Source organism: Gymnoscopelus microlampas (assembly GCF_963454915.1).
Source record: "Gymnoscopelus microlampas genome assembly, chromosome: 21".
Classification (NCBI taxonomy): Eukaryota; Metazoa; Chordata; class Actinopteri; order Myctophiformes; family Myctophidae; genus Gymnoscopelus; species Gymnoscopelus microlampas.
In genome coordinates, this window is record NC_139958.1 from 39,150,857 (window position 1) to 39,171,392 (window position 20,536).

General features: G+C 42.1%; 1 protein-coding gene across 1 annotated transcript in view; it reads left to right on the forward strand.

Moving 5' to 3' along the window:
* The window catches only part of LOC311037163 (uncharacterized protein), a 37,521-nt gene extending 35,422 nt beyond the window's left edge, over positions 1-2,099 (forward strand). Inside the window, exon 6 of the mRNA XM_084046275.1 lies at positions 1,212-2,099. Within this exon, the coding sequence (XP_083902401.1) occupies positions 1,212-1,264 (53 nt within the window). The 3' untranslated portion in view covers positions 1,265-2,099. The remainder of the gene's footprint in view (positions 1-1,211) is intronic.
* Positions 2,100-20,536: the final 18,437 nt, after the last annotated feature.

Here is a 20,536-nt window from a genome sequence, read left to right on the forward strand (position 1 = left end):
AATATGCCCAAATTTGCATAACTTTCCAGAATCAACATTGGACAAAGCCAGAGTCAACATACTTATTTCATTTTGTTAAGATGTTGGAGTAAAAGGTTTTTAACGGGGGAATATTCAATATCTGGCTCAATTTTGGGGCTCTGGCTCATGGACTAAATGCCTAATTTGCATATTTAAATATACAATTTCAGAAAACTTGTAATACGATAAATCATTGTCTTCATGTAAGTAATCAACTCACATTTTTTCACCTGTCATGTACGTATGGGGAAAATTACAAAATGTGTGATAACCATGAAAAAGCTACTCCTGTGGAGAGGTTATCATATATTTATTTACTCGTATTGACCCTATGAACAATTTAATATAGGTTTGGTTTTGCCCACTCTTTCGATAATGAAATCTTGTCTGGCTCAATGACTAAGTAACTTATAACATTTCTATCCGGTTTAGACTTGCATAATGTTCATAGATATAAGTAATAAGGTCCAATATACGACACTAGAACTTTACTCAAAGCAAGATTGTTAAAGCCACATGTTCTAGCTATACTGTAAATTACATTATAGAACAGGGGTGGGCAAATTTGATAATGGAGAGGGCCATTATATTTCCACAATCCAGAGGGCCACATTGCATACAGTATACTGTCGGGCCTCCTCTTCTATGTCACACAAAAGTAGCAAAAATAGCCGCTCTTCAAGCTCAAAACGCGTCGCAGTGCGACGCGTTTTGAACTTGTAGATCTGCTATTTTTGCTATTTTTGAATTGGAATTCAGATTTCTTTTCGTTGCTATTTTTGAATTGGAATCCTGAAAAGCTTTTTTTTCAATTTAATTTCAAATGCATTTAATTATTATTATTATAATAATTATTATTTAGTAATAATTAATAATTTAGTAATAATTGTTAACTTCATGAACTTAAATACAAATACTTTGGACATAAAAAAGACAATAGCGTTTTAATACTAGTCATTAAGCTACTAATATAGACTGAAGTCATTAAGCGGGTCATGTTTGCAATTGTAACAGCTGAAATCAATAATATATCAGTATTCCGATATCAACCTGTGGGCCGCATTAAGTTAAGGTGGGGGGCGCATGTTGCCCCCGGGCCGCCAGTTGCCCATGTATGATATATAGAATATTCCTTGTTGTGCCCTTGTGTGCATCCATGACTGACGGACACCACCTTCTGTCTGATGCAGCTATCCTTAACATTTGTGCCTACATAATAAGGAGAAGGATTGACCGACACTAGAGGGAGACATCCACCCAAGACTTTCTTCTTTTAGGATAAAGAAGGCAGAGAGCTTTACTGAAATAAAATGGAAGCCAGGGACTGATCCAGAAAGATTGAATGTGAGACAGTATTCAATAAAGTGTCTCTTCAAAGTCTGTTTCTGTGATGCTATCAGCCCCTGGGACTAGTGGAGCTGGGTGCGGGCAGCTGTCCCCCCCTCCCAAAGGTACCCTCCGCCCTTGTATCCCCACCCAGGAGGTTGAAAATGAATGGATATTGATGCAAAATAAATATGGTTGGCAAATGGCAAAAAAATAAAGAAAAGAAAAGAAACCCTTATTAATGCATACATAATAAAAAAACGACTGACCGCTGTGGATTCTATTGGTTTCATTTAAATCCCCATGCCACCAGTAAAGGTCAGCACTAGACCCCCCAAAAAGGTAATTTGGACATCAATCAGGATCAAATGCATTATGATTTGAAGATAAATGAGATATCCCATTATTCTCTTATTTATAATCTCATGTACATAACTGCCGCTTTGTGGACCTACCGTTGTTACCACTTTTGCACCATATGTTTATCCTCATCTAGGCCTATACTGTGTCTGCTGGTCTAATGCTATGTGTATATACCGGTATGTAAATAACTAGATTTTTTTCTCTTTAACATGCTTCTTTACTGTTTTGATTGTTCTCCTTGCTCTCCCTCTCGCTGTTCCCCCTCCTTGTTTTCTCTTTTCCCTTTCTGAAAAACAACAAAATGATGGAGCTTTCTTAAAAATGTATTTGACCCACTTCTTTACAACTGTAAACCAGTGATGTGGTAATAAAGTTAAACCTACATATTTTCTACTGTAGGATAGCCTCAGTTTAACTGATAATCTAAAGAGAATCCTTGGGAAGGGATTTTGAAATATTCTGTGTATTATATGGTGGGGAATGGAATTAAACTCTGCAGAAGACAATAAACCCACACTGTACAAATGTTCATGAAGTTCGATGGTGTATATACGCGTGTGTGCGTGCGTGTGTGTGCATGTGCGTGCGTCACGGTGCGTGTTTGTGTGTAGACAGACAGACAGATCATGCTGGCTCTGTGCAACAGTAAGACTCCTCCTTTTTTGCAGCACAAACTACTTAGCTTAACTGCCGAACTTTGCCAAACAAATCTTTCATATGAAAACAGTGAAAGTTTATCTATGTGTCTAATCATGTTAACATCCTACATTGAACATTAAAGCCTGACCAATGTCAGGCTTTTGTGATGCTGTTTTGAAGAGTTCTAGACCACTGATTATCGATGTCTTGACCGTTTATCAAAAATTGCAACATTTTCTATTCGATTTAAAAAAGTTTTATTTGAGGTGGAGTCGTTAGGGTGCATAACACATGATGCTAAACTTGCCGGTTCAAGTCTCTCGCCACTGTGAGTCTGTGACTATCAATGAAAGCAGAAGAAGTTTAATTTCTTTAAAGGGAAGCATTTCAATTTTAGAACATTTAATATATGAGTTTATAAGTTGCTGGTAAAAAAAAAGAAGAAAAAAAATGGATATGATGTTTTCGCTCCTCCGTCTGTGTGAGACTTAAGAAGCTGGTCCTGCGATTCATTATCTGGCAATTTGCCAGCCTTGCAGGAGCAGCAGGTGCTGCACTGGTCCTTCTTTGCATGGAAGTGGGAGGGCACCTTACGGAGTTCCTGTAGAATATTCCTTATAGACGCTCGGGAGGTGCAGTGGTAAAGTCTCTGCCCACCATCACGGATGCACCACGGTGGATTCGAATCCACCGTGGTGCATCCGGCTTTGTCGGGCGTCTATACGAACACGAGGGTGATATTGGTCATTGCAGGTACTCCTACAATGACCAATACCACCTGTCAGCAGGGAGCGTTGGGCGGGAGGAGTAGGACGAAGGCCCTACGTCCTCCCGGTGGGGGCTCCTCACTGGCAGGTCAGTAGGATACAGCAGCAGTGACCACACAGAAATGTGTGTGGGGAGGAATTAATTAGCATAACGACTACATTGGGGAGAAAAAAGGGGGTAAAAAATTATTGTCTACTCTAAATGTATAATTAAAAAAAATATATTCCTCATGAACGCACTCTGTCCTGTGATGCTTGCCCCCACTTAAAGGCAGACCATTCCCTTTACCCAAGTGCCAAAAACAAACTCCTACACACCCTCCTTCTCTGTCCATTAACATTTAAACAGAAAACACGAGTGGATGACCTTCGTGATACACAGAACACGTGATACACAGAAGACTACATACAAAAACGGCCACACATTGTTTTCGCAAGTTTTCAGGCAGAGCAGATCACTCATTCAGTGGACTGTAATGACCAAATTAATAGAAACTAGAAAAAGTGCTCCTCAGAGCACAAGTCTCCGCCAGGTCAGGTAGGTTATTATGGCCTCCTGGTGGCGCTTTGATAGGCCAATGTGAAAAGGGTCCCATTTCTTCTTAGGCCTTTCACAGCAATCGGACACTGCATTCATGATTTGAGGCAATTTGTTCGAAAAATCGGGTTTGTTAAATTAGACCTGCTGGTGGCGCTATAACAGGCCAATGTGAAAAGGGGGGCATTTCTTCCTCGGCCTAGTGGGAATAGGCATGCAAAATGTATTTTCTTTTCTTTTTTTGGACAGAATCTGTAAGACCAAAACAAATGTTTTACAAAAGTCAGCCTCCTGGTGGCACTCTAACAGGCATATGTGAAAAATGTAGGGCAAAGGTTTTTCCTTGGCTTCTAGGGAGTGTGCGTGCAAAGTTTCACGGAGATTGGTGCAGTTATAGGTAAAAACGTGAATCGGCCTGTTATAGCGCCACCATGAGGCTGATTTGAAAGTTTTCAAGTGGCATTTCTTCATGGGCCAAGTGGGAATCTACATGGAAGATTTCACGGAAATCGCATGCTGCGTTCATGATTTGAGGCATTTTGTTCAAAACTAACCAATCCTGCAAACTTTGGAAGCCAATCTTGACCAATCAGGATGGAATATAGTCAATCGGACAGATCCGTGTTGATCACATGACTATAGAGATACTGTGTATCCCAATCGTCCCATACTTCATAGTACTTTGAAATTTTCAAGGCCAAAAAGAAAGCCAAATCCACAAAGAGACCTGTGAAGGGAGTGGCTGAGAGATGGGGTGGTAGTCTAAAGGTTGGACTCTTAGCACAGAGGTTCCATGTTCAAATCCCAGTCGTCCCATACTTCAAAGTTGTAGTCCTTTGAAATTTTCAAAGCCAAAATAGTAAACAGAGCAAGTAAGAACCACTGTGGTGCAGTGGATTAGATACAGAACTTGCAACAAGAAGGTTCCCGGTTCAAATGCAACCAGGACATTTTTCCAACTTTTATCTGATTCTTGTGGTCTGTATATCTTTCACTGAAGAGCGTGCAAGAGACCAGAGAAAGCATGAACCTTGGTGGAGCAGTGGATAAGATACAGGCTTTGCACGTAGAAGGTTTTGAGTTCAAAACTGGAAAGGAACATTTTCCAACTTTTACGTGGCTCTTTCACCTTTATCTAACCTTTCAATGAAGAACATGCAAGTGTACAGAATTAAGATGAATTACAGTGGTGCAGTGATTGAGATACAGGGCTTATAACCAAAAGGTTGCTAGTTCAAATCCAACAAGGACATTTTTCAAACTTTTACCTGACTCCTGCACCTTTATCTAATCTTTCAGTGAATAACACGCAAGTTAACAAAGCCAGTAAGAATCACTCTGGTGCAGTGGTTAAGATACAGGGCTTACAACCAGAAGGATCCTGGTTCAAATCCAGCTTGCACATTTTTCCAACTTTTACCTGACTCTTGCACCTTTATCTAATATTTTAGTGCCATTTCCAGGATTTGATTTCCAGGATTCGAGTCTTGAGTCCCAAGACTCAAGACCCAAAAGAGTCTTGAGTCGAACCAATTACTCCCGCGGGGACATCAAATTTCTCTTTTGGGCCTTCAGTCCCAAGACTCAAGACCCAAAAGAGTCTTGAGTCGAACGCATTAGATCCAAGTAGACATCAAATTTCTCTTTTGGGCCTTAAGTCCCAAGAACTTAAGGCCCAAAAGAGAAATTTGATCTACTTGGATCTAATGCGTTCGACTCAAGACCCTTTTGGGTCTGAAACTATTAAACATTTCAAAGATTCCTTTTCAGGCAAAGATGTCCACAGTAAGATGAACATTTTTAAGTATGAATGGGGTTACTAGCAGTAAGTATGTAGGATTAGTAGCCTGTACTCGTTTCCCTTTAAATGTCCATTGCCGCATCGACAATACATTGGGTGCTTAAAGTTGAATATCTCCCAAACTACAAATGATTTCAAAGATAAGATCTCAAGCATGCATGTCCACAGTAAGGTGGATTTTTTGAACTATGAATGGAGTTTCTAGGTGAAAGTATTTTTTTGAAGTCCCTTAACCCTAACCCTAACCTTCCATCCGCCTCCATTCTAAATCTCTGAACTTTTAAAGGAGTACAATTCTAAAACTATTAAACATTTCAAAGATTCCTTTTCAGGTAAACATGTCCACAGTAAGATGAACATTTTAAAGTATGAATGGGGTTACTAGCAGTAAGTATGTAGGATTAGTAGCCTGTACTCGTTTCCCTTTGCCGCATCCGCAATGCATGGGGCGCTTAAAGTTAAATATCTCCCAAACTACAAATGATTTCAAAGAAAACATCTCAAGCATGCATGTCCACAGTAAGGTGGATTTTTTTTAACTGTGAATGGAGTTTCTAGGTGAAAGCGTTTTTTTGAGGTCCCAAATTCTTCCATCGACCTCCATTATAAATCTCTGAACTTTTAAAGGAGTACAATTCTAAAACTATAAAACATTTCAAAGATTCCTTTTCAGGCAAACATGTCCACAGTAAGATGAACATTCTAAAGTATGAATGGGGTTACTAGCAGTAAGTATGTAGGATTAGTAGCCTGTACTCGTTTCCCTTTGCCGCATCCGCAATGCATGGGGCGCTTAAAGTTAAATATCTCCCAAACTACAAATGATTTCAAAGAAAAAATCTCAAGCATGCATGTCCACAGTAAGGTGGATCTTTTGAACTGTGAATGGAGTTTCTAGGTGAAAGTGTTTTTTTGAGGTCCCAAAACCTTCCATCCGCCTCCATTCTAAATCTCTGAACTTTTAAAGGAGTACAATTCTAAAACTATGCAACATTTCAAAGATTCCTTTTCAGGCAAACATGTCCAGAGTAAGATGAACATTTTAAAGTATGTGTTCTGGCCCTGCCAGTTAATGTGAAGTGTTTTGGAGACCCCTGCTGGACACTATATTCTTTGTCTATGGACTTTCTAGTTCCTGGGTCACAGGAAGTTATTCTTTAGAAGCTCTGAATAAGAGATGTGTGTTCCAGAGAAGCAGAAGTTTGCAATCCATGCCATCCTTTGTTTATAGCTCTTCAGAAGGCATTGCTTGTAAGTTTATATATTGTGGAGGGATGTATCTTTCATATGAGCACATTATTTACCACCAGATTTATGTTGATGATGTTTGAGCAGCCAGTTAGCTAACATGTGTGCTGGCTCCTGCCTATGTTGCCATGTATTGCAAGGATACAAGCTTTAATCCTCACTGTAATGTAACTGCCTTTGTTATGTTTGTGCATTTATATTTACCATTGTTATTGTACTCTGTGTATTACAGTTTCACACTGCTCCATGAGTAAAGGATCTAAACAGCATGTCGTGGTCCTGAGAATTATTTATGGGCGTGTTTAGCTTGCTGGATAACTGATGGGGAATTCAGTGAGGCCAGTACAGTGAAAAAGCAGCCCTGCAAGCAAGTGCTATCCCTCGGATGCTGGATTCACACTGCATTGTCATCCCGGCACCCAGGCCTACACGACAACTGCAGATATCCACCGCAGGAAAAACACATACAGTACTCTACTACAACTGCAAGTTACTAAGTCCTAAATATGTCATCCAAGTCATCATCCAAGTCCTCATCCAGGTCATCCACTGTGTCTCGGGCCAGCCTGGCAGCAGCCAAAGCCCGGGCCAAAGCTGAAGCCGCACAAGCCAGATTGGCATTTGCAAAGAAAGAGATTGAACTAAAGACAGAGCAAGCTCGTCTAGGAGCCACACTGGCTGCTCTAGAGATGGAGAAAGAAGCAGAGGCTGCTAAGGCCGAAGCAGCTGTTATGGAGGCCGCAGTAGCAAATCTGGAGGCAGAAGAAATTGAACTTGAGGCACAGTTAGCACCAACACAAGACCCAAAACAACGCACCGCAGAGTATGTCAGTCAGCACCCTAACACAAGTAATGACGAACAGTGTGAAAGCTTTCACAGTGTGAAAGCTGAAGAGGAGGACCCCGTGCCTCAAACCCAGTCTTTCCCAGCATCAGGTGATGAGTTACAAGATAATTTTCCAGAACCAAAGTATCGTGTACTGTCCAGCTACTCAGCAGGTGCCACTCCACACGTAAGCAACCCAGCAGGTGTCACCCCTCACATAAAATCAGAACATATTTCTACCCCAAAGAGCCACTTGCAACATTCCCTCTCAAGTCAGACCAACTCACCATATTACTCCAAGTACCGTAATATCAACATGCCCTCTACACCACGCTACTCCAGTGACAATGCCGCCTCATTCAACCTAGCCAAATATATGGCACGAAGCCAGCTGGTGGCATCAGGACTCACACAGTTTGATGATCGAGCAGAAAACTTTTTGGCCTGGAAATCATCGTTCCTCAATACCATCGAAGGCTTGGATCTAACAGCCGGAGAAGAATTTGATCTGTTAATCAAATGGCTTGGGAGAGAGTCAGCAGGGCACGCACGCCGAATAAAGTCAGTGAATGTGAGAAATCTGCCTGCTGGACTGAACCTCATATGGGAGAGGTTAGATGACACGTATGGGTCACCGGAAGCTATAGAAAGTGCTCTTTTCACAAAGATTGAAAACTTTCCCAAAATATCAGCTAGAGACCACCAAAAGCTTCGTGAATTAGGGGACTTACTGACTGAGTTAGAGGCTGCAAAACAAGACGGCTACCTTCAGGGCCTCTCATATCTTGACACGTCAAGGGGTGTTAACCCAATTGTAGATAAGCTGCCGTATGGACTCCAGGAAAAGTGGACGATGCGAGGGTCTAACTTTAAAAGAGAATATAGGGTCTCTTTTCCCCCTTTCTCCTTTTTTGCAGAGTTTGTGCGCACAGAAGCCCAGGCACGTAACGACCCCAGCTTCATTCTCACTTCACCCTCCACAGCCCCAAATAGGAAAGACAGGTTTGAGGGTCACAGTTATGCCCATAGACCAGTGTCTGTTCATAAAACAGACATATCCTCCTCTTCCAGTCCTCCTCCTGTCAACCATACAGAAGACCCAGACAGACAATGCCCAATACATCACAAACCCCATCCGCTAAAGAAATGTAGGGGTTTCAGAGAAATGCCCCTGGAAAACAGGAAGGGGATCCTGAAAGAGTATAATATCTGCTATAAGTGCTGTGCATCTACCAAACATATAGCAAGGAACTGCGAGGCGGACACTAAATGCACTGAGTGTTATAGTGACAGACATCCTGCTGCTCTCCATCCAGGCCCAGCTCCATGGCTCTCCAATTCATCTCCTCCCCCATCACAGCACGGCGGGGAGGACGAAGACACTTACGACACACGCGTCACATCAAAATGCACCGAGGTATGTGGAAAGGGTTTCAGTGGGAAATCATGCTCCAAAATATGCCTTGTGAACGTGTACCCGACCGGCAGCCGCAGCAAGAGCAGAAAGATGTACGCCATAGTAGATGACCAAAGTAATAGGTCATTGGCAAGGTCTGAGTTTTTTGACACATTTGGCATAAAAGGTACCACAGCTCCATACACATTAAAAACATGCTCTGGAGTAGCAGAAACAACAGGCAGGAGAGCAACTGGCTTCATTATAGAACCTTTAGATGGTAAGACAAGCATTCCACTGCCTACTTTAATAGAGTGCAACATGCTTCCAAACAATAGAGAAGAGATACCTACCCCTACAGCTGCCCGCAACCACCACCATCTCAATGCCATAGCTCACGAAATTCCACCACTAAACTCTGGTGCTGAAATCCTGTTGTTATTGGGGAGAGACATATTGAGAGTGCACAAAGTCCGCAGGCAATCCAATGGCCCCCACAATGCCCCATATGCCCAGAAGCTGGACCTTGGCTGGGTAATAATTGGTGATGTGTGCCTGGGCAGCACACACAGGCCAAAAGAAGTGACCAGTATGAAGACCTCCATCTCAGAGAGTGGCAGGCCAAGCCACTTCAGCCTGTGTGAGAACCACAAAGTCAAGGTAGAGTTCTCAAAACAGCATCAAACCCTCAACCACGGTCTAGGGAGGAGCCACCCACCTCGACACTTCAGTGAGCCAGAGAGGTACCGCCTCAAAAGGAACTATGACGGCAGACCTGTTCGTCGCAGGGGGTCTCCACCGGCAACTCCTCCGGACGATCTCATACGGATTCCACCTTGTCGCACGACAGGCCACAGTCCAGACCTACACAGGGAGGAGCACTGCCGCCAGCAATCTCCTCACACGAGAAGGAACAGCTCCACTCAAGGGGACTCAGAGCCTTGTTGTGGGAGATACAGGCTCAATAACTTAACAGGAAGTTATTCTTTAGAAGCTCTGAATAAGAGATGTGTGTTCCAGAGAAGCAGAAGTTTGCAATCCATGCCATCCTTTGTTTATAGCTCTTCAGAAGGCATTGCTTGTAAGTTTATATATTGTGGAGGGATGTATCTTTCATATGAGCACATTATTTACCACCAGATTTATGTTGATGATGTTTGAGCAGCCAGTTAGCTAACATGTGTGCTGGCTCCTGCCTATGTTGCCATGTATTGCAAGGATACAAGCTTTAATCCTCACTGTAATGTAACTGCCTTTGTTATGTTTGTGCATTTATATTTACCATTGTTATTGTACTCTGTGTATTACAGTTTCACACTGCTCCATGAGTAAAGGATCTAAACAGCATGTCGTGGTCCTGAGAATTATTTATGGGCGTGTTTAGCTTGCTGGATAACTGATGGGGAATTCAGTGAGGCCAGTACAGTGAAAAAGCAGCCCTGCAAGCAAGTGCTATCCCTCGGATGCTGGATTCACACTGCATTGTCATCCCGGCACCCAGGCCTACACGACAACTGCAGATATCCACCGCAGGAAAAACACATACAGTACTCTACTACAACTGCAAGTTACTAAGTCCTAAATATGTCATCCAAGTCATCATCCAAGTCCTCATCCAGGTCATCCACTGTGTCTCGGGCCAGCCTGGCAGCAGCCAAAGCCCGGGCCAAAGCTGAAGCCGCACAAGCCAGATTGGCATTTGCAAAGAAAGAGATTGAACTAAAGACAGAGCAAGCTCGTCTAGGAGCCACACTGGCTGCTCTAGAGATGGAGAAAGAAGCAGAGGCTGCTAAGGCCGAAGCAGCTGTTATGGAGGCCGCAGTAGCAAATCTGGAGGCAGAAGAAATTGAACTTGAGGCACAGTTAGCACCAACACAAGACCCAAAACAACGCACCGCAGAGTATGTCAGTCAGCACCCTAACACAAGTAATGACGAACAGTGTGAAAGCTTTCACAGTGTGAAAGCTGAAGAGGAGGACCCCGTGCCTCAAACCCAGTCTTTCCCAGCATCAGGTGATGAGTTACAAGATAATTTTCCAGAACCAAAGTATCGTGTACTGTCCAGCTACTCAGCAGGTGCCACTCCACACGTAAGCAACCCAGCAGGTGTCACCCCTCACATAAAATCAGAACATATTTCTACCCCAAAGAGCCACTTGCAACATTCCCTCTCAAGTCAGACCAACTCACCATATTACTCCAAGTACCGTAATATCAACATGCCCTCTACACCACGCTACTCCAGTGACAATGCCGCCTCATTCAACCTAGCCAAATATATGGCACGAAGCCAGCTGGTGGCATCAGGACTCACACAGTTTGATGATCGAGCAGAAAACTTTTTGGCCTGGAAATCATCGTTCCTCAATACCATCGAAGGCTTGGATCTAACAGCCGGAGAAGAATTTGATCTGTTAATCAAATGGCTTGGGAGAGAGTCAGCAGGGCACGCACGCCGAATAAAGTCAGTGAATGTGAGAAATCTGCCTGCTGGACTGAACCTCATATGGGAGAGGTTAGATGACACGTATGGGTCACCGGAAGCTATAGAAAGTGCTCTTTTCACAAAGATTGAAAACTTTCCCAAAATATCAGCTAGAGACCACCAAAAGCTTCGTGAATTAGGGGACTTACTGACTGAGTTAGAGGCTGCAAAACAAGACGGCTACCTTCAGGGCCTCTCATATCTTGACACGTCAAGGGGTGTTAACCCAATTGTAGATAAGCTGCCGTATGGACTCCAGGAAAAGTGGACGATGCGAGGGTCTAACTTTAAAAGAGAATATAGGGTCTCTTTTCCCCCTTTCTCCTTTTTTGCAGAGTTTGTGCGCACAGAAGCCCAGGCACGTAACGACCCCAGCTTCATTCTCACTTCACCCTCCACAGCCCCAAATAGGAAAGACAGGTTTGAGGGTCACAGTTATGCCCATAGACCAGTGTCTGTTCATAAAACAGACATATCCTCCTCTTCCAGTCCTCCTCCTGTCAACCATACAGAAGACCCAGACAGACAATGCCCAATACATCACAAACCCCATCCGCTAAAGAAATGTAGGGGTTTCAGAGAAATGCCCCTGGAAAACAGGAAGGGGATCCTGAAAGAGTATAATATCTGCTATAAGTGCTGTGCATCTACCAAACATATAGCAAGGAACTGCGAGGCGGACACTAAATGCACTGAGTGTTATAGTGACAGACATCCTGCTGCTCTCCATCCAGGCCCAGCTCCATGGCTCTCCAATTCATCTCCTCCCCCATCACAGCACGGCGGGGAGGACGAAGACACTTACGACACACGCGTCACATCAAAATGCACCGAGGTATGTGGAAAGGGTTTCAGTGGGAAATCATGCTCCAAAATATGCCTTGTGAACGTGTACCCGACCGGCAGCCGCAGCAAGAGCAGAAAGATGTACGCCATAGTAGATGACCAAAGTAATAGGTCATTGGCAAGGTCTGAGTTTTTTGACACATTTGGCATAAAAGGTACCACAGCTCCATACACATTAAAAACATGCTCTGGAGTAGCAGAAACAACAGGCAGGAGAGCAACTGGCTTCATTATAGAACCTTTAGATGGTAAGACAAGCATTCCACTGCCTACTTTAATAGAGTGCAACATGCTTCCAAACAATAGAGAAGAGATACCTACCCCTACAGCTGCCCGCAACCACCACCATCTCAATGCCATAGCTCACGAAATTCCACCACTAAACTCTGGTGCTGAAATCCTGTTGTTATTGGGGAGAGACATATTGAGAGTGCACAAAGTCCGCAGGCAATCCAATGGCCCCCACAATGCCCCATATGCCCAGAAGCTGGACCTTGGCTGGGTAATAATTGGTGATGTGTGCCTGGGCAGCACACACAGGCCAAAAGAAGTGACCAGTATGAAGACCTCCATCTCAGAGAGTGGCAGGCCAAGCCACTTCAGCCTGTGTGAGAACCACAAAGTCAAGGTAGAGTTCTCAAAACAGCATCAAACCCTCAACCACGGTCTAGGGAGGAGCCACCCACCTCGACACTTCAGTGAGCCAGAGAGGTACCGCCTCAAAAGGAACTATGACGGCAGACCTGTTCGTCGCAGGGGGTCTCCACCGGCAACTCCTCCGGACGACCTCATACGGATTCCACCTTGTCGCACGACAGGCCACAGTCCAGACCTACACAGGGAGGAGCACTGCCGCCAGAAATCTCCTCACACGAGAAGGAACAGCTCCACTCAAGGGGACTCAGAGCCTTGTTGTGGGAGATACAGGCTCAATAACTTAAAAGGAGGACACAGAGAGCCTCCTCCTGGCATGCCACCCCTCTCTGAGGAGGGGCGGAATGAACTGTTCAAAGACCACCAAAGAGACTGTCGAGAGCGTGAGTGGGACAGTACCTCCTATCGCCAGATCAAAACTGTGTAGTTGTATTTAGTAGTGGTATCTTAGAGATACCATTGCGGGGAGTGTTCTGGCCCTGCCAGTTAATGTGAAGTGTTTTGGAGACCCCTGCTGGACACTATATTCTTTGTCTATGGACTTTCTAGTTCCTGGGTCACAGGAAGTTATTCTTTAGAAGCTCTGAATAAGAGATGTGTGTTCCAGAGAAGCAGAAGTTTGCAATCCATGCCATCCTTTGTTTATAGCTCTTCAGAAGGCATTGCTTGTAAGTTTATATATTGTGGAGGGATGTATCTTTCATATGAGCACATTATTTACCACCAGATTTATGTTGATGATGTTTGAGCAGCCAGTTAGCTAACATGTGTGCTGGCTCCTGCCTATGTTGCCATGTATTGCAAGGATACAAGCTTTAATCCTCACTGTAATGTAACTGCCTTTGTTATGTTTGTGCATTTATATTTACCATTGTTATTGTACTCTGTGTATTACAGTTTCACACTGCTCCATGAGTAAAGGATCTAAACAGCATGTCGTGGTCCTGAGAATTATTTATGGGCGTGTTTAGCTTGCTGGATAACTGATGGGGAATTCAGTGAGGCCAGTACAAATGAGGTTACTAGGCGTAAGTATGTAGTTGTAAGCCTGCCTTTAAATGTCCATTGCCGCATCGACAATGAATGGGGCGCTTAAAGTTAAATATCTCCAAAACTACAAATGATTTCAAAAGAAAAAATCTCAAGCATGCATGTCCACAGTAAGGTGGAATTTTTGAACTGTGAATGGAGTTTCTAGGTGAACGTGTTTTTTTGAGGTCCCTATACCCTAACCCTAACCTTCCATCCGCCTCCATTCTAAATCTCTGAACTTTTAAAGGAGTACAATTCTAAAACTATGCAACATTTCAAAGATTCCTTTTCAGGCAAACATGTCCAGAGTAAGATGAACATTTTAAAGTATGAATGAGGTTACTAGGCGTAAGTATGTAGTTGTAAGCCTGCCTTTAAATGTCCATTGCCGCATCGACAATGAATGGGGCGCTTAAAGTTAAATATCTCCAAAACTACAAATGATTTCAAAAGAAAAAATCTCAAGCATGCATGTTCACAGTAAGGTGGAATTTTTGAACTGTGAATGGAGTTTCTAGGTGAACGTGTTTTTTTGAGGTCCCTATACCCTAACCCTAACCTTCCATCCGCCTCCATTCTAAATCTCTGAACTTTTAAAGGAGTACAATTCTAAAACTATGCAACATTTCAAAGATTCCTTTTCAGGCAAACATGTCCAGAGTAAGATGAACATTTTAAAGTATGAATGAGGTTACTAGGCGTAAGTATGTAGTTGTAAGCCTGCCTTTAAATGTCCATTGCCGCATCGACAATGAATGGGGTGCTTAAAGTTAAATATCTCCAAAACTACAAATGATTTCAAAAGAAAAAATCTCAAGCATGCATGTCCAGAGTAAGGTGGAATTTTTGAACTGTGAATGGAGTTTCTAGGTGAACGTGTTTTTTTGAGGTCCCTATACCCTAACCCTAACCTTCCATCCGCCTTCATTCTAAATCTCTGAACTTTTAAAGGAGTACAATTCTAAAACTATGCAACATTTCAAAGATTCCTTTTCAGGCAAACATGTCCAGAGTAAGATGAACATTTTAAAGTATGAATGAGGTTACTAGGCGTAAGTATGTAGTTGTAAGCCTGCCTTCAAATGTCCATTGCCGCATCGACAATGAATGGGGCGCTTAAAGTTAAATATCTCAAAAACTACAAATGATTTCAAAAGAAAAAATCTCAAGCATGCATGTCCACAGTAAGGTGGAATTTTTGAACTGTGAATGGAGTTTCTAGGTGAACGTGTTTTTTTGAGGTCCCTATACCCTAACCCTAACCTTCCATCCGCCTTCATTCTAAATCTCTGAACTTTTAAAGGAGTACAATTCTAAAACTATGCAACATTTCAAAGATTCCTTTTCAGGCAAACATGTCCAGAGTAAGATGAACATTTTAAAGTATGAATGAGGTTACTAGGCGTAAGTATGTAGTTGTAAGCCTGCCTTTAAATGTCCATTGCCGCATCGACAATGAATGGGGCGCTTAAAGTTAAATATCTCCAAAACTACAAATGATTTCAAAAGAAAAAATCTCAAGCATGCATGTCCACAGTAAGGTGGAATTTTTGAACTGTGAATGGAGTTTCTAGGTGAACGTGTTTTTTTGAGGTCCCTATACCCTAACCCTAACCTTCCATCCGCCTCCATTCTAAATCTCTGAACTTTTAAAGGAGTACAATTCTAAAACTATGCAACATTTCAAAGATTCCTTTTCAGGCAAACATGTCCAGAGTAAGATGAACATTTTAAAGTATGAATGAGGTTACTAGGCGTAAGTATGTAGTTGTAAGCCTGCCTTTAAATGTCCATTGCCGCATCGACAATGAATGGGGCGCTTAAAGTTAAATATCTCCAAAACTACAAATGATTTCAAAAGAAAAAATCTCAAGCATGCATGTCCACAGTAAGGTGGAATTTTTGAACTGTGAATGGAGTTTCTAGGTGAAACTGTTTTTTTGAGGTCCCAAATTCTTCCATCGACCTCCATTCTAAATCTCTGAACTTTTAAAGGAGTACAATTCTAAAACTATTAAACATTTCAAAGATTCCCTTTCAGGCAAACATGTCCACAGTAAGATGAACATTTTAAAGTTTGAATGGGGTTTCTATTTTATATATGACATTTTGAATCATTACCGTCAGTTCACCTTCTTTTGGGTCTTGAGTCGAACCAATTACTCCCGCGGAGACATCAAATTTCTCTTTTGGGCCTTGAGTCTTGGGACTCATGGCCCAAAAGAGAAATTTGATGTCTCCGCGGGAGTAATTGGTTCGACTCAAGACTCTTTTGGGTCTTGAGTCTTGGGAAAGAAAAAAAAGTGTGCCAGTTGGATTTGAACCAGGAATCTTCTGGTTGCAAGTCCTGTATCTAAACCACTGCACCACAGAGGTCCTTACATGTTCTGTTGACTTGCGTGGAATTTGTCTGAAAGATTATATAAAGGTAAAAGCCCCAGGTAAGAGTTAGAAAGATGTCCTTGCGAGATTTGAACTCAGGACCTTCAGTGTGTAAGGCCTGAATCTTAACCACTGCTCCATCATGGTACATACTTTCTATGGTGTCTTACACGCTGTTCAGTGAAAGATCAGATAAAGGTGCAAGAGTCAGGTATTTGTTGGAAACCTGTCCTGGTTGGATTTGAACCGGTAACCTTCTGGTTGCAGGTCCATATCTAAACCACTGTACCACAGAGGTTCTGACTTGTTCTGTTAACTTAGCCTTCAAAACTTTGTACCCTTTTCCCTTTAAATATCCATTGCCATTGACAATGCATTAGGCGCTTAAAGTTAAATATTTCAAAAACTACAAATCATTTCAAAGTAAAACATCTCAAGGATGCATGTCCACAGTAAGGGGGAATTTTTGAACTGTGAATGGAGTTGGACATCTCCAAAACTACAAATGTCCTTCTGTAAAACTTTAGCTGGGAAGAGTTCTTTCAGACATAACCCCCCCACATTTAACTATCAGGAAACAGGGGAGGGACACGGTCCCACCGATAGTCCTCCAGTACATTGATGGCATGGGACTTGAACCTGCGAACTGTCTGTAGCAGAGGCAACCGATCAAGCACACCACACCACTGCGCCAACGCACCTTTGGGCCCTCAGCAGGTGTCTCGTCGTGCTTTTGACTTGCTTTTTTGTATTTTGGCCTTGAAAATGTCAAAGTACTACAACACTGAAGTATGTGACGACTGGGATTTGAACATGGAACCTCTGTGCTGAGTGTCCAACCTTTAGACCACTACTCCATCTCTCCACCATTCCAAACAGGTGTCTTCGTGCTTTTGATTTTCTCTTTTGTATCTTGGCCTTGAAAATGTCAAAGTACTACAACATTGAGATATGGGACGATTGGGATTTGAACATGGGGCCTCTGTGCTGAGAGTCCAACCTTGAGACCACTACTCCATCTCTCCGCCTTTCCAAACAGGTGTCTTTGTGCTTTTGACTTTCTTTTTTGTATTTTGGCCTTGAAAATGTCAAAGTACTACAACACTGAAGTATGTGACGACTGGGATTTGAACATGGAACCTCTGTGCGGAGAGTCCGACCTTTAGACCACTACTCCATCTCTCCACCATTCCAAACAGGTGTCTTTGTGCATTTGACTTTCTTTTTGGCCTTGCAAATTTCAAAGTACTATGAAGGTACGGGGCGATTGGGATTTCAACATGGAACCTCTGTGCTGAGAGTCTGATAACTATCCCACTACACCATAGCTCACTGACTAACATCAGATGTCTCTTAGTACTCTTGAAGTGTTCTTTTATATGTCAGCCTTCAGTTTGGAAAGTTGAAAAGCAAAGAACCATAGAAGGGCTGGGATTTGAACATGGAATCTCTGTGCTGAGAGTCTGACCTTTAGACCACTGCACCATCTCTCAGCAGTCCCTTCACATGTGTCTTTGTGATTTTGACTTGCTTTTCTGTATTTCGTCCTTGAAAATGTCAAAGTATTACAACTTTGAAGTATGGGACGACTGGGATTTGAACATGGAACTTCTGTACTGAGAATCCGACCTTCAGACCACTACACCATCTCTCAGTCACTCCCTTCACATGTCTCTTCGTGCCTTTGACTTGCTTTTCTGTATTTCGGCCTTGAAAATTTCAAAGTACTACAACTTTGAAGTATGGGACAACTGGGATTTGAACATGGAACCTCTATGCTGAGAGTCCGACCTTTAGACCACTATCTCTCAGCCACTCCCATCGTATATCTCTTCGTAGTCTTGAAGTGTTTATATGTCAGCTTTCAGTTAGTAAAGTTGAAAAGCAATGAATCATAGAATGACTCGGATTTGAACATGGCATCCCCACGCAGAGAGTCTGATCTTTATGTAACCAAATGGACTTTTTGAGGTTACTAAAAACGCTACTGACTACGCCAGTTGGAATTTCACCAACAACCAATTAAGGCTTTAACTTAAGAAAAGGAGGTTCGTAACAGAGCTTTAGAAGAACTGGGTAGGGAGGCTCAGGGAAGACACCAGGTTAAAGTTGACATTTTATTCATATCAAGTTAAAACAGTGCATTAGGCCACATTAATAAACTAGTCATGGTCTTCCTCAATAAATTACCATTTCATTCCATTGTTGACTCAATAAACACAAATTAATACACAGCAACCAAAGCACACAACACATTTCAAAGATTCCTTTTCAGGCAAACATGTCCAGAGTAAGATGAACATTTTAAAGTATGAATGAGGTTACTAGGCGTAAGTATGCAGTTGTAAGCCTGCCTTTAAATGTCCATTGCCGCATCGACAATGAATGGGGCGCTTAAAGTTAAATATCTCCAAAACTACAAATGATTTCAAAAGAAAAAATCTCAAGCATGCATGTCCACAGTAAGGTGGAATTTTTGAACTGTGAATGGAGTTTCTAGGTGAAAGTGTTTTTTTGAGGTCCCAAATTCGTCCATCGACCTCCATTCTAAATCTCTGAACTTTTAAAGGAGTACAATTCTAAAACTATGAAACATTTCAAAGATTCCTTTTCAGGCAAACATGTCCAGAGTAAGATGAACATTTTAAAGTATGAATGAGGTTACTAGGCGTAAGTATGTAGTTGTAAGCCTGCCTTTAAATGTCCATTGCCGCATCGACAATGAATGGGGCGCTTAAAGTTAAATATCTCCAAAACTACAAATGATTTCAAAAGAAAAAATCTCAAGCATGCATGTCCACAGTAAGGTGGAATTTTTGAACTGTGAATGGAGTTTCTAGGTGAACGTGTTTTTTTGAGGTCCCTATACCCTAACCCTAACCTTCCATCCGCCTCCATTCTAAATCTCTGAACTTTTAAAGGAGTACAATTCTAAAACTATGCAACATTTCAAAGATTCCTTTTCAGGCAAACATGTCCAGAGTAAGATGAACATTTTAAAGTATGAATGAGGTTACTAGGCGTAAGTATGTAGTTGTAAGCCTGCCTTTAAATGTCCATTGCCGCATCGACAATGAATGGGGCGCTTAAAGTTAAATATCTCCAAAACTACAAATGATTTCAAAAGAAAAAATCTCAAGCATGCATGTCCACAGTAAGGTGGAATTTTTGAACTGTGAATGGAGTTTCTAGGTGAAAGTGTTTTTTTGAGGTCCCTATACCCTAACCCTAACCTTCCATCCGCCTTCATTCTAAATCTCTGAACTTTTAAAGGAGTACAATTCTAAAACTATGCAACATTTCAAAGATTCCTTTTCAGGCAAACATGTCCAGAGTAAGATGAACATTTTAAAGTATGAATGAGGTTACTAGGCGTAAGTATGTAGTTGTAAGCCTGCTTTTAAATGTCCATTGCCGCATCGACAATGAATGGGGCGCTTAAAGTTAAATATTTCCAAAACTACAAATGATTTCAAAAGAAAAAATCTCAAGCATGCATGTCCACAGTAAGGTGGAATTTTTGAACTGTGAATGGAGTTTCTAGGTGAACGTGTTTTTTTGAGGTCCCTATACCCTAACCCTAACCTTCCATCCGCCTCCATTCTAAATCTCTGAACTTTTAAAGGAGTACAATTCTAAAACTATGCAACATTTCAAAGATTCCTTTTCAGGCAAACATGTCCAGAGTAAGATGAACATTTTAAAGTATGAATGAGGTTACTAGGCGTAAGTATGTAGTTGTAAGCCTGCCTTTAAATGTCCATTGCCGCATCGACAATGAATGGGGCGCTTAAAGTTAAATATCTCCAAAACTACAAATGATTTCAAAAGAAAAAATCTCAAGCATGCATGTCCACAGTAAGGTGGAATTTTTGAACTGTGAATGGAGTTTCTAGGTGAAAGTGTTTTTTTGAGGTCCCTATACCCTAACCCTAACCTTCCATCCGCCTTCATTCTAAATCTCTGAACTTTTAAAGGAGTACAATTCTAAAACTATGCAACATTTCAAAGATTCCTTTTCAGGCAAACATGTCCAGAGTAAGATGAACATTTTAAAGTATGAATGAGGTTACTAGGCGTAAGTATGTAGTTGTAAGCCTGCTTTTAAATGTCCATTGCCGCATCGACAATGAATGGGGCGCTTAAAGTTAAATATTTCCAAAACTACAAATGATTTCAAAAGAAAAAATCTCAAGCATGCATGTCCACAG